Source organism: Lytechinus variegatus, chromosome 14, assembly GCF_018143015.1.
Source record: "Lytechinus variegatus isolate NC3 chromosome 14, Lvar_3.0, whole genome shotgun sequence".
Classification (NCBI taxonomy): Eukaryota; Metazoa; Echinodermata; class Echinoidea; order Temnopleuroida; family Toxopneustidae; genus Lytechinus; species Lytechinus variegatus.
Window position 1 is genome coordinate 18,042,210 of NC_054753.1, and position 14,852 is coordinate 18,057,061.

At 36.0% G+C, this 14,852-nt stretch overlaps 1 protein-coding gene across 1 annotated transcript in view; it reads right to left on the bottom strand.

Annotated features, from left to right (window-relative positions):
- LOC121428216 (5'-3' exoribonuclease 1-like) overlaps positions 1 to 14,852 on the bottom strand; it is a 57,609-nt gene that overhangs the window by 22,632 nt on the left and 20,125 nt on the right. Inside the window, exons 13-24 of the mRNA XM_041624827.1 lie at positions 14,133 to 14,289; positions 12,982 to 13,101; positions 11,909 to 12,078; positions 9,567 to 9,693; positions 8,734 to 8,826; positions 7,471 to 7,574; positions 6,842 to 6,946; positions 6,041 to 6,115; positions 5,448 to 5,535; positions 4,027 to 4,140; positions 2,601 to 2,687; positions 773 to 888 (exon numbers count right to left, since the gene is read on the bottom strand). Coding sequence (XP_041480761.1) covers positions 773 to 888; positions 2,601 to 2,687; positions 4,027 to 4,140; positions 5,448 to 5,535; positions 6,041 to 6,115; positions 6,842 to 6,946; positions 7,471 to 7,574; positions 8,734 to 8,826; positions 9,567 to 9,693; positions 11,909 to 12,078; positions 12,982 to 13,101; positions 14,133 to 14,289 — 1,356 coding nt within the window. The remainder of the gene's footprint in view (positions 1 to 772; positions 889 to 2,600; positions 2,688 to 4,026; positions 4,141 to 5,447; positions 5,536 to 6,040; positions 6,116 to 6,841; positions 6,947 to 7,470; positions 7,575 to 8,733; positions 8,827 to 9,566; positions 9,694 to 11,908; positions 12,079 to 12,981; positions 13,102 to 14,132; positions 14,290 to 14,852) is intronic.

The window sequence follows — 14,852 nt, forward strand, 5'->3', positions numbered from 1 at the left end:
TTTCTGTAGAAACAAATTGCAACACTCATGGATTTCCATAGTTATGATTGATTGGATTAATCATAACTCTTTGCAAAGACGGGGTCCAGATCTCTCAGAATTAATGCAACTAGTGATGTCACAACAAGTATAGCTTCACACATTTGAATATCATAACTAGTGATGAGATGTACAAAGCACTCATCATGAGCTTGAAATCACATGTGGCCGGGTCAGTCCCATTTAAGGAACCTGGAAGCTCTGGGGTTCTAGATGCTCTTTGATGCAGTCTCTGCTTTATTTTAGACTGCTTGAAGAAGACAGTTAAATACTTTTTAGGAAAACACAGGCATGAAAGTTTTGTAGAAAGGCAAAATAGATTGTATTTTAAAGAGTCTATATCTAGTAATTACCATTTTCTCTTAATACTAAATAATATAGGATTTGCACATATCCACCTTGCTAGGTGCTCAAGGTGCTCTTATATAACCCCCGCTACGCTAGTCTACCGGTTCCAGTGTGCACAACTTTTTGAGGAATCACTTCCTGCCGGTAACCATTTACCTCACCTAGGTTGAGTGCAGCACAATGAGGGTAACTTTCTTGCTGAAGGAAAGCATGCCATAACTTGGAATTGACCCACGTCCTTCAGATGGAATGATGAGTCTTAACCACTAGACCTCATAATAGTTAATAACTTAACTCTTGATAGTTGGCAGCTATGAATAAGGGTGCAACTTGCATGTATTATGTAATGCACAAATTGAGAGGAGGGTATTGGTGCTATACTCACGATGGTCGAGGTCCTCTTGTCACAAACACGGATCCAGTCAGTCTAGATACTTGCATTGATGAGATGCCTAAGCGCTGAGCTACCACGTAACTCTCCAGGTATTGCACTGAGTGGGACTACACAAAATATGGAAATGAAATAACAGAATATGTCATAAAATAAATTTATTCAGAAAAAACATGAAGTTAAATAATACAAGTGGAATGCCTCTGGCCGTCTCACCTGCATCACGCAGTTCAATATAGCAGCAGTGCTGACTTTGAAAACTACTCTAACTCACACAAGATGTTCAGTGATACATGGTTACTATTATGTCCACTTTTTATGAACTAGACCAATAAACTTACAGAGATATGATGGTTATTCAACAAAAAAACCCAACATGGCCAAATTTCATTGACCTTACATGACCTTTGACCTTGATCATGTGACCTGAAACTCGCACAGGATGTTCAGTGATACTTGATTACTCTTATGTCCAAGTTTCATGAATCAGATCCATAAACTTTCAAAGTTATGATGGTAGTTCAACAGATACACCCAATTCGGCCAATGTTCATTGACCTTTGACCTTGGTCATGTGACCTGAAATGCGCACAGGATGTTCAGTGATACTTGATTACTCTAATGTCCAAGTTTCATGAATCAGATCCATAAACTTTCAAAGTTATGATGGTAATTCAACAGATACCCCCAATTCGGCCAAAGTTCATTGACCCTAAATGACCTTTGACCTTAATCATGAGACCTGAAACTTGCACAAAATGTTCAGTGATGCTTGATTACTATTATGTCCAAGTTTCATGAATCAGATCCATAAACTTTCAAAGTTATGATGGGAATTCAACAGATACCCCCAATTCGGCCAAAGTTCATTGACCCTAAATGACCTTTGACCTTGGTCATGTGACATAAAACTCATGCAGGATGTTCAGTGATACTTGATTAACCTTATGTCCAAGTTTCATGAACTAGGTCCATATACTTTCTAAGTTATGACGTCATTTCAAAAACTTAACCTCAGGTTAAGATTTTGATGTTGATTCCTCTAACATGGTCTAAGTTCATTGACCCTAAATGACCTTTGACCTTGGTCATGCGACATGAAACTCTAATAGGATGTTCAGTAATACTTGATTAACCTTATGGCCAAGTTTCATGAACTAGGTCCATATACTTTCTAAGTTATGATGTCATTTCAAAAACTTAACCTCAGGTTAAGATTTGATGTTGATGCCGCCGCTGCCGTCGGAAAAGTGGCGCCTATAGTCTCACTCTGATCAAGTAACGTCAACATCTATTATGCATGTTTGTTCAAAATATTTTGTTAACCATGATGTATATTCAAACATTCATTGATTTCTTGAATATTCACTGAGTTTCCTTTTGTTTACAAAGGACATTATGAAAATTTCCTGAAAAAAATTATGACACTGATGGATTTCCATAGAGTTACAATTGATTGGATGAAAAGTAACTCTTTGTAAGACGGGGCCCTGGTTTGTGACAAAAATCGACCCAACTTGATGAACTTATCCAAATACAATACTATGTATCCAATAGTAGAATAAAAGATTATCCCTTGCCTGCATTAGATGCCTTAACAGTGAGCAGCTACATTTCATATCATATCAAATATGAAAATGCAATATCACATTGCATCAATAAAATAACATACCTTTACATTTGTCAACTAATAGAAAATAAATGGTATCAGCAAGAATATAATATACAATTTTACCAAACGATGGAATAATATTACTTGCATGCATACAAAAGTATTTATTCCAAAATGTTTCTCAAAGAAGTGAAATAAGAATGAGCTTACATTTTGCGATGCTTTGATGTAATCCAGGTTTGGTTCAGTGGGAATTGTAAACAAAACCTGCACTCGTTCCTGATTTGTTTCTTGAACCTGAAAACAAAAATTGACATGGATCAGTATACACAAAGTGTAGAAATTAATCATTAGATTGATTTTTATGATTGATTGCAAAAAATTATCAGTGAAATCAATCACAAAAATATTGCTTTTAGATCAATAGCTATAAAGTTTTGTAATACATAGGTGTCAAACGATCAAAGTTACCTTTCAATTCCAATGGTGACTTTGACCATTAGAACAGTGACCTTTGCTTTTAATATCTATTGTTTGCATGAAACATCAGACTTATCTATCCAACTCTAATTTCTAACCATATTTCATACATATTTCCAAACAATTACATGTAATGTAGGTCAGGAAATGAAAGCAATTCAAAAAATAACATGAAAACTGGAAATATGAATGATAAGAATGGTGGTTTCATGGTTTGATAATGGTGTTGCTTTCCATAGTTGAGAGAGATAGGACCAATTGCAACTCTACGACACCACCCATGGCCACGCAATACAAAGCCTTAGATCAAACTCAGATTCCCACTAGTCTAAATTTACTCGTTGTACTACAAAAATTAAGGGCCCCCATCTTACAAAGGAATGCGATTGACTATGAACGGCCAGCAACGTCAACATCTAAAATGCAAATTTGTTCAAAATATTGTCTAGATATGATGTATATTCATATATTCATTCTGTTGCAGATTCAGTGTGATTCTCTTTCTTCACTAAGGAGATTTGTGCAAATTTCTTGTAGAAAAATTATGGTACGGATGGATTGCCATACAGTTAAGATTGATTCGATCAATCGCAACTCTTTGTAAGACGGGACAAATATCAATCACATTTTTTAGTTTGATATGAATTTATCTCAATGGATCCAATCAATAACTTTGGAAAGCCAGCAACGCTAACATCTAGGAAAGCATACCTGAATTAACAGTTTTCTAATTAAAATGTATTCTCATACATGCATCATTGCCTTTACAAATGAGTATACAGTATTCATCTCAGGTTCCATAGGGATAATGTGTACAATTTTTATATAAAAATCATGACATAGCTGGCTTTCCATAGTTGAGTTTGATTTAAATCTATCGCGATTTCAAAGCTGCCTGAATGTATTGTGAAAAAAATCCTATTTCTTATTTCTTTCTATTTTACTTTCAAGCTTAAACTCATATTTTTCTTTACAAATGAAAACAAAACACCAAAAATCATAATTCTTACAATTTGCAAGAATGCAAGAATCTTTTTTCTAGTAGAAAAACCGAATGTCACTTTCCCCTTAAAAATGCTACTAAATATGATAAAATCCTACTAAACGGCAGCTTTAAAACTCATTGTGAGACATGGCCTTGTTGATTTCCACTCACCTGTCCTTGGCAGCCATAGTGAGGGTTCCCTAGCATGAAACATGGTGCATCGACAGGGTAGAGCTCTGACAAGGTCTTGAACTGGTGGAAGCTGGGATCGTGGACAGCAATGTCCTGTTAGAAAGTAATTCAATTCAATTCAATTCAATTCTTTTATTTCATTTCCATTCAAAACATAATACAAAGTAATATAAAACAATACAAATCAAGTACAATTTTACAGAAGGGCATTCTTACTTCGTAAAAAAACAGTATAATATAGAGCATAAATGGATATGGAAATGAGGGGGATCCACTAAAAAGCAAAGCTTGTAAAATTGTGGATCCCCTTGGAAAAGAAGAAATTATAGTCGACTTACTATATGCGTACATGCATGTATTACAGGAAAGAAAAAGAGAAAAAGAAATCATATTGACGGAAACATAAAAACTGAACAAATGCAAAGCTTTTCACACAAAGAGGTCTTCGTTGTAAAGGATATGTTGTGCAAGTCAGGAAAAAAAACAGAGAGAGAGGTAATGAAAGGGACAGCAAGGTTGAGAACAAAAAAAGGAAATAATTTCTTGTGAGTTAACAAATACTTTCCATAATAACTACGTGGCATGTTTCTCAGGAATAATCTACTGAAAATTATCAATCTTTAATTACTTTCATAATATGACAAAATACAGTTAGCATAGTAAGACTGACAGTTATGTTCAGTCCCATACATGTTTTTTTTGTGTGCAGTGTACATGACTCACAGCAGAAACAAGTCAATTTTTACAGAGCTGCCAACCAGAAAAAAGAAAATTTCAGTATTTTCAAAGCTGAAAATCAGTATTTCAGTAAGGAAATCAGTATTTTTCAAAAAATGCCATAAGACCACACATACAGCTGAAACTTTAGAAATCAGTATTTTACAAGAAACTAACAGTATTCTTCTCACTTTTCAGTACTAAATACTGAAAATCAGTACTACTTGGCAGCTCTCTTTTTAGTATTTTGATTCAAATTCCTAAGAGCAAATGCCTAATCTTTTACAATTACTTCATGAAAGTTTCCACTACTATTCAAAATCAATAAAGGGTTCCTACAACTTTAAAGGTTTGCAACGGATTGCAAAACATGAAAGAACAAATCTGATTGGTTCTTGGTCGAGATTATGAGCAAACAGTCCAGGCAACAAAGAACCTTTCCTGGTGATTGACTGTAACTTATGAGCTGGTCAATCACATATACATGTAGACCTAATGCATATCACATCATCATCCCATAGCGCCCTCCCTCAGAGGATATAGGAATATGTATGAGCAGAGTTGTCAGAGATGTGCCAGGTGCAGATCACCAACGCATGCACGGCAATGGCTTCAGCCTCTCAGATGGCGGCACAGTGACATCAATGCATAAGGTCTATACCATGAAGGGATTCAACACTTACCTTCAGAGTGACTTGATAAGCATAGGGAATAGGAGCCAGGGTCCACTGCTTCTCGACTGTGATATTCCCACCAACGCCACAAACATACCTAAATAAATGAACAATGGACAAAACGATCATTACAACCAATCAAAAATCATAAAGTTGTAATGAACAAATATTGAAGACCCACAGCATTAAAGTTACGATTATGGATTCAAAGTCTATTCGCAAAAAGACCTTTGAAACCAGACCTGCCAACTTCTTGGAATGAGCAACTGTATTCAGTGAGCCTCAAAACTGTATTTAGAAATATTGACCTACAAATGACCTTTGGTCTGGTTACCTGAAATTACATGCATCCAATTACCTTAACTTTTGTAAGTTTTATGAAATAGAATATAGAAAGACAATTTTCTCAACGGGATAAGATCTTCTTTTGTCGGGGGGGAAATCGTATTTTATGGAGATAAATCATAAATGCCATAATTTCTTAAATTCGATTCAGCAAGTTGGCAACTCTGTTATCATGATTATAACCAGTAATATTTACAAAAGACAAAATTTACTGTGTGCAAAGAGAGAACATAATGAGTACAGTGCATAGATATTACCTTCTGCCAAGCATCGGACATGCGTAGAGAATTACTGTGGTCTCCCTAATGTTGACACCCTTTCTCCTGAAGTACCTATAGAAAATAGAAATAATCATAATCAATAAATGCATTCGTTCTGTACGCTACCCCCAACCTGAATTGGGAATGGTCGATAATTGTCATATCACCCTACTCCAGGCTTTACCAACAGACAACTGTAGAAAAAAATGGGGGTAATATTCTTTCCATATTCCATCCTCTGCCTCTACATGTATCTAAGTACAAACATGCAGCAACTTCACATACCAACCAGTTTCTTGATAAATAGAGAATTGATTGGAATACAATTTCTAGGATATAGAAAGTAAAGCTATGATTAGCCCCAGTCTATTTTTTCCTATTTGTTGAATCAATATCCTCTTTGAACCGAGCTATTTGAAAGCTAGCCTTTAATATCTGCTGGAAAATCATTATAGACTCCCCTTTCCTGTGATCAATTATTCACTGTGTGTGTGAGCATCAATGTTGTGGAATGGTCATTCTCATCTACTTTGCTCTCTGAGACCCGGAGACTGTTTCATTAATGAGTCATAACTCCAGCATGACACCATCACCATCACTTCAGATGGAAGAAATGCTGATCTGGCAAAATGCAAATGCATGGAATTTACACATAGAAAGTATACATCTGTTTACAGATGCCTGCTCTTTCCCTATGGTCATTGCACCCCACCCCCCCTTCTGGTTGGATAACATACTTACTCTACAGTCTTTGCGGCCCCCACGCCCCACCCCCCATAAACACGAATGGATACCTACTCTTCCCCTATCGTCTTAGCATCCCTCTTCCACTTTTCAGCATCTTGTGGTTTGAGTTTGATCTCCTGCATAGAGCCTGCACGAGAATCATCTACCAACTCATACCTTAAAGAGATCGAACGCATAATGGGAAAGAAAATAGATCTTCATTGAATAAACATCACCCTTAAAAATCATTATCATACTGACATGTACAAGCACAAAGACTGCATTTTGGGAAAAAAAACTATGGGATGCTTTCCTTGCTCATGTCAAATAATTTCTGTACCATAAACCCTCATTTACACTGACAGATTTTTCATTGAAGTATACAAGAATTGATGCAATAAACCCATTAAAGTACGTAACAATTTGAAATTTTGCAGCTGCCGTTTTGCAGGTCTTTTCCATCCCTTTTTATAGCCATATATAGCCCTTTGAAAATTGGCTAAAAAACAGCATATTTTGTCTATTTACATTTGTCCATGAATAGTTACATTAAACGGCTACAATTTTGAAATATTTTGCTCACTGTGTATACCACTGATATGTACAATAATGATATTTTCATGAGAAAGTGAGAAAGTCAGAACAGATTTAATGGAGAATTTCCATTTTTGTTGAATTTAATTGAATGATCCAGCTCTTACCTAAACACCCCATCTGACACGGCAACTACCTTGACTTCCTTCAGATGAGGCCATTCGGCAAACACAGTTTCTCCGAGTAGTTCTTTAGCAAGCCTTCTAGCATCCTATGGGGTAGATACACAGGACTAATGTGACATCAACTTTCATGCAATGGTACCAAGATAGTAATTTTGAAACTATAACATGCCTATACCATTTCCTTGAAAGAATTTCATGGAGACATCTTTCAACGATTTTCTCTAACGACTGTTATAAGCTCTTGAAAATCTGTACATCAGGGAGCTGTTTCATTGAGCTGTTTCTAAGTTTTGCACGACTGGTGATCCTTTTTTGTGCAGGAAGTTATATTCCCAATGTAGGATGTACATGTAGCTGAGAGCATCTAAGAACATGTTCAGGTCATGTGTAGAGTGACTTTATTATAAATATCTTTACGAAACACCACTCTCACTCTGATCGGCCAAGAGAAAATTAGTCGGTGACATTAAAGACAAGACTGTTCATGAACGTGCGATAGCTCAGACGGTAGAGCAGTGGTTTCGTATTCTGGTGACCCAGGTTTGATTCCCACGTGGTCTGCTCATGCCCTCTGGTAAGGCATTTATATCCTCAATACCTGGGGAGTGTTTCACAAAGATTTAAGTATGACTTAAGTCGCACTTAAATGCCGAAGCGTACAAGATATGCAACGCACGATCATATTGATAGATACGCATTAGTGCACGTCCTCTTGAGACGATCTGACCAATGCGGTCAAGCCTTTCATACCGTACGCAACCCGGCATTTAAGTGCGACTCTAAGTCATACTTAAATCTTTGTGAAACACCCCCCAGGTCCCTTGGAGAGGGCTTTAAGCTGTCGGTCCTTTAATTGCTTGCTTCCAAGCATTCATGCTTTCTTAGCAATCAGGTAAAGAATCACTGCCATCTACCATCTCTCCATGCTGGTGTTTCACAGATAATAAAGTCATTCTTTAAAGCCAATACGCACATGGCATGTAATGCTTAACCTCATGGATAACTTCACAGTAGTATGTGTCGTCTACGCATGAAATGACCAATGCGGTGTTTGCATTATCTACAACATGCAAATCGGAAATAAAGTGTTATTTTTAGTAGAGGATATCTTTGTGAAACACCCTCAAGTATCGGAATAAACGTCTTTTTAATCTGAAATATGCCAACTAGTAACTTTAGGTTAACATATTTTCATTATTTACCAGTTTTTTTTTTCTGATATCGAGAAAAGAAAGCTCTACTCACTGGATCAGGGTCTTTTGCATTGACGCTCAGAATGCAGTTCTCTCCTCGGCTAAGCTGTTGAAAGACCTTCACATCAGCATTACGCACTTTATGCTGAATAAAATACAACCAACCAATTTATTACATGTATTTACAATTCAGGTACAATCAAACAGGTTAAGTCCAACCACTCAGCAATTATTTATGTTCCTCAATTTGACAACCCTTGCTTATTTTTCAAACTCATCTTCATAGCTAAAATATATGGTTATTACAAATTTAGGCAACATATTCTTACATGTATATGCATATTTCCTTATTTTCATGTATGGATAGATTATTAATTTTGTTCCAAGAGAAATGTTTGAAAGCATGTAAGATACATTAAAGTATTATTCTGAACCAAACAAACTATCACAACGGCAATCCGACTTCAGAAATTGAAAGAAAAATAAAATATGGTCTTTGTTCATTTCTTCAAAATGAATATAGCATACTTAGTCAAACTGCATTTTCCCTTTATATCCCTTTACCAGAAGAATTTGTTTCTTAGAAACGCTTGAAAACTTGAAAACAAACATACACTTTTAACATTAAATGCTAATTTTGAATCACACAAACTATCACAACCCATTCCTTTCGAGGCTTAATTTGGCAACACATTCATAAATGTGCATAGAAAAAATAAAATTTTGTAAAATATGAATTTATTAATACATATACATCTACAATGTATATACATATGTGCGTGTGAAATGTACAGTTAATTTCAATTACAATGTCTTAGTGCATTTGCTTCATATGTATCAAATGAGTTAAGAAATAATAATTTGAAAAAGAAAAAATCATCTTACCTCAAAGTCAAGATGATAGAGCGTTGGGAAGCCAGGGAAGTAAACTCCGAGCCTGACATCTTCTAACAAGCCTTTTTTGAGCCTGCTTATCTCTATCTGAAAGGCATCTTTCCTTATCAGCTCACATCTTGAGTGATCAAATATATCAATTAAAGGGATGAATCAACTTGGTCGACCAGCAACATCAACATCTAAACTATACTATTCTATATTACTAGTATACATTCATAATTTTCTTGAAAACTCACCATGATTCTTTTTCTTCACAAAGGGCATTGTGCAAACTTCCTGAAGAAAAATTATGACGTTGATGGATTAATTGATCGGAAAGGATGCAATTTACATGTATGAAGATGATGTAATGTCATTAATCCAGTGACGATTGATCAGGGGCACATAACACAAAGTTTTGCAATCATTGTGGAACACTTCTTACAATTAATTGCACTGCCTGCAATGCACAATGAAAATCAAGCCTGCCATTTAATTGCTTACATATACCTTTGTGATAAGGGTTCCTGAAGGGAATAACACATCTTCAGTCAAATGTCTTCCAAACCTAAACCCTATGGCCCGAATTCAGAAAAAGTGTGTTTTAAAAACCATCAGTTGACTCATGGATTATGCAGATTTCAGGTATAAATTATGCTCATTTACTGCGTACATTAAATAACGTCCAAAGCTGATGCGCGCTTTTGTCACAGTGCGCCAAATCGATGCCTGTTGTTATCCACGCTATTTTATTAATGAGTCCCTTGTTTTGAATTACATGTAATGGCTCCACTCTTCAAACAGTGAACTCATTAATAAAATAGTGCACTTAACCATGGTTAATGGACCTTACGCATCGACATCAACACACCGTCATCTTTGAGGCTGAATCCATTGCCTTGCATGCATTAGTGATCTGCAGCTGGCGCGTCTCTGGCAACTCTGTTTACATGTATGCCTATATCCTCTGAGGGAGGGCGCTATGAGATTATAAGGTCTAATACTACATAAACCAAATAAACTTACTGTGCAACACAGTTGATTATATCAAGGAACTTTCCCTGTAATGATGATATGTAGGTGTTTGGATTGGTGAGGTCTGTGTGTTAACGATTCATTCACCGTTTTGAATAAAATACAAAGAACCTTACTGTGCTACACAGTTGATTATATCAGGGAACTTTCCTGTAATGGTTATGTGTTGGTAAGGTCTGTATGTTTTCGATTAAATCATAGTTTTGAATAAAATACAAACAAACTTACTGTGCAACACAGTTGACTATATCAGGGAAATTTCCCTGTAATGATGATATGTAGGTGTTTGGATTGGTGAGGTCTGTGTGTTAACGATTCATTCACCGTTTTGAATAAAATACAAAGAACCTTACTGTGTGACACAGTTGACTATATCAGGGAACCTTTCCTGTAATGATGATATGTAGGTGTTTGGATTGGTGAGGTCTGTGTGTTAACGATTCATTCACCGTTTTGAATAAAATACAAAGAACCTTACTGTGTGACACAGTTGACTATATCAGGGAACCTTTCCTGGAATGATGATATGTAGGTGTGTGGCTTGGTGAGGTCTGTGTGTTAACGATTCATTCACCGTTTTGAATAAAATACAAAGAACCTTACTGTGTGACACAGTTGACTATATCAGGGAACATTTCCTGTAATGATGATATGTAGGTGTTTGGATTGGTGAGGTCTGTGTGTTAACGATTCATTCAACGTTTTGAATAAAATACAAAGAACCTTACTGTGTGACACAGTTGACTATATCAGGGAACCTTTCCTGTAATGATGATATGTAGGTGTTTGGATTGGTGAGGTCTGTGTGTTAACGATTCATTCAACGTTTTGAATAAAATACAAAGAACCTTACTGTGTGACACAGTTGACTATATCAGGGAACCTTTCCTGTAATGATGATATGTAGGTGTGTGGATTGGTGAGGTCTGTGTGTTAACGATTCATTCAACGTTTTGAATAAAATACAAAGAACCTTACTGTGCGACACAGTTGACTAAATCAGGGAACCTTTCCCTGTAATGGTTGTGTTGGTGAGGTCTGTATGTTTTCGTTTAAATTATAGTTTTGAATAAAATACAAATGACCTTACTGTGCATCACAGTTGATTATATCAGGGAACTTTCCTGTAATGGTTATGTGTTGGTGAGGTCTGTATGTTATCGATTAAATCATAGTTTTGAATAAAATACAAACAAACTAACTGTGCGACACAGTTGACTTTATCAAAGAACTTTCCCTGTAATGATGATATGTAGGTGTGTGAATTGGTGAGATCGATTAATCCACCGTTTTAAATAAAATACTAACAAACTTACTGTGCAACACAGTTGACTATATCAGGGAACTTTCCCTGTAATGATGATACGTAGGTGTGTGGCTTGGTAAGGTCTGTGGTATAGAGAAGATGCTCGCTGTGGCAGTTTCTCTTCCTCTCGTCATCGGTCAGCTTATCTTCGTACATCTTCATCCCTGCCCACAATCGATTCTGTAACAATCAGATAAACAACTAGAAATATCACTAAAGCTGATTAATACCCCTGCCCTAAGCCTTTACCAGGGCAACATGGTTTCTAACACATTGGAAAATGGGTCATAAAAGAATTTACCCCAAAACAAATGATTGTGCAAATTTCATGATCAATGGTAAAAAAACAGAGAAAGTGGTGCTAACATCAAGATTTTTAACTAATTTTTGCGATATATTGTTAGTGTGGTAGAGCAAGTTCCGACACATGTGAAAACCACTAACCCACTTACATGTATTGTACCTGATAGAATGCAGAATAAGTTCAGTGAGAGCTTCAGAAAATGAGGAGAAAACAACCTTTGAATTCACTCTATCACGAGATGTGCACAGTGTGGATCTCAATTAAACTTCAAAGCACACAGCAATTGCAATAATTAGAATTAGATAAGCTAATTAAAGGCAATAGTTCTTGGATTAACATACATGTATATATAATAATATGTATAAATGGTGCAATATGGAAATCTTAAATTAAAGAAAATAAAATGGGAACAATTGTCATCATTTCCCCCAAAATCAATTCAGCATGCACGGATCTAAAGTTCAAAGCACTCAGCAAATCTTGTATCTTGTCTTTAATTCAACTTTACAACTTCAAATTTTGAAAGGATGAAGAGGGAAAATTACACTTTCAGATACACAAAGTTTCTAATATATTCATTCAAAGTCCAAATTTCTATTTTGGCTAATAACAGAGAACCTTTCCCTAGCTATTCATTGTTGGTTGGTCACATTTGGCATTTGATACCTTGTCAAATGTACTGTAATGTTACACTGTGAAAATTGTGCGGTTAATGTTTTGTCAAAGAAAATTGCGAAATACTCAGGCTTGTAGAATAAACTGTAATGAATAGAACGTACCTCGTCAATGAATGGGATAAGCACCACAGCTTCCCACGCTTGGAGTTTACCATTGAGATCCTGTTCAAACTCTACCGGATAGTACTCAATAATGGGAGAATTCTCATTCAACATCAGTGGCTATGAAAAGAAAAACATGAAATAATGGGAAAATTCTTATTCAACATCAGTGGCTATAAAAACAGAAATATAAATAAAGGGAAAATTGTCATATAACATCAGTGGCTATGGAAAATTATATCATAACAATCAAATACATTCTGTAAAAAACTCAAGGCATATGAATGCATGAAAACAACTGGTCATCACTTCCAAAATATGTACAAAACAGACCTTTTTATCCCTAAATATTTCTTTTCATTCATTCATACATATTGATATATTGATTAACTAGCACCCTTTCTCTACATATCAATTATTTTTAATAAAAAACTTTTTCACAGAGATTTCATTGTTTTATTTCATCTTATTCAAACTGAGCACCCATCAATAATCATATTGTTTCCTTTCTTTTTTCAAATCTTGGCAATTTTGTTAACATAGTTTTTGTAAGCATTGGGTTTATTAGCTGTGTTTGTGAAATGCATCTTGAATACAAGTATTCCATTGCTTTGTGTTGCCCATCATATAGTTTCGCAAGAACTTGTTCTCTTCGAACTATTTTTCCATGTTTCTAATCAAATTAGAAAAAAAACTAATATATAATCATATTTACACAATCTCCATATACAAACCAGCAGAAACAAATATTACCCCCAAAAAATTTAGGATGATATTCATTAAGGTTGATGATCTCAAATGGCCAGGGGTATGACAGCTAACAGCTGCTCAAATGGCAAGAATGGTTGACCCTTGCCAAAGTTCAAAGGGAGGTCAAAGTTCACTTACCCAGTACACTTGAGGTAGATGATCTCTACTAGGGGGGGGGGGGGGGGGGGGGGCATGACAGCTAACAGTTACTCAAATGGCAAGAATGGTTGACCATTGTCATAGATCGAAGGGGGGTCAAAGTTCACTTACCCAGTACGCTTGAGGTAGATGATCTCTACTAGCGGGGGGAGGGGGGGGGGGGCATGACAGCTAACAGTTACTCAAATGGCAAGAATGGTTGACCATTGTCATAGATTGAAGGGGGGTCAAAGTTCACTTACCCAGTACGCTTGAGGTAGATGATCTCTACTGGCCGGAGGTAAGACGGCCAACAGCTGCTCAAATGGCAAGAATGGTTGACCTTTGTCAAAGGTCAAAGGGAGGTCAGCAAAGTCCTTCAGATCGGACATGTAAGGTGAATAATGATGAGGGTAGTACCTGTATCCGAAAATGTGAAACAACTCAAGAACTATCTATACATAGTTTTAGACAGACAATTGAATAAGCTTTAAGAAAATGGTTTTAAAATTAAACAAAATGGCATTATCATGAAATTGGTAACCACCATTCACTTTGTGCAGCAGTGTTTTATTCAGTCACATGCACGGTTCTCTATTTCCACCTCCATTCACCTGTCTTTGACTTTGTACACAAGTGCGTGCATACAAATCGACAAGTGGTTCCCGAAACCACATTTTGACCCACAAAATATTGTAAAAAAGTTGAATAAAGCAAGCCCAATGGCTGTTTAAAATTGTAGAAGCATCAGTTGAGGTATACTGCTGATGAATAAGAATGAAGCTGCATAAGAGGACAACAAATATCTGTTCAGCTTTGGTAATTATTCCACTTATTAAAGGGATGTTGAATTTTGCAGAATTAACTGTATTCATAGTGAAACAGTAAAGAGAATAGTTATAATGTAAATTCTAATCACTCTTCCAGACATGCTCAATATAAAAATTAAGAAAATAAAACTTTACGTACAACTCACTGTTGGG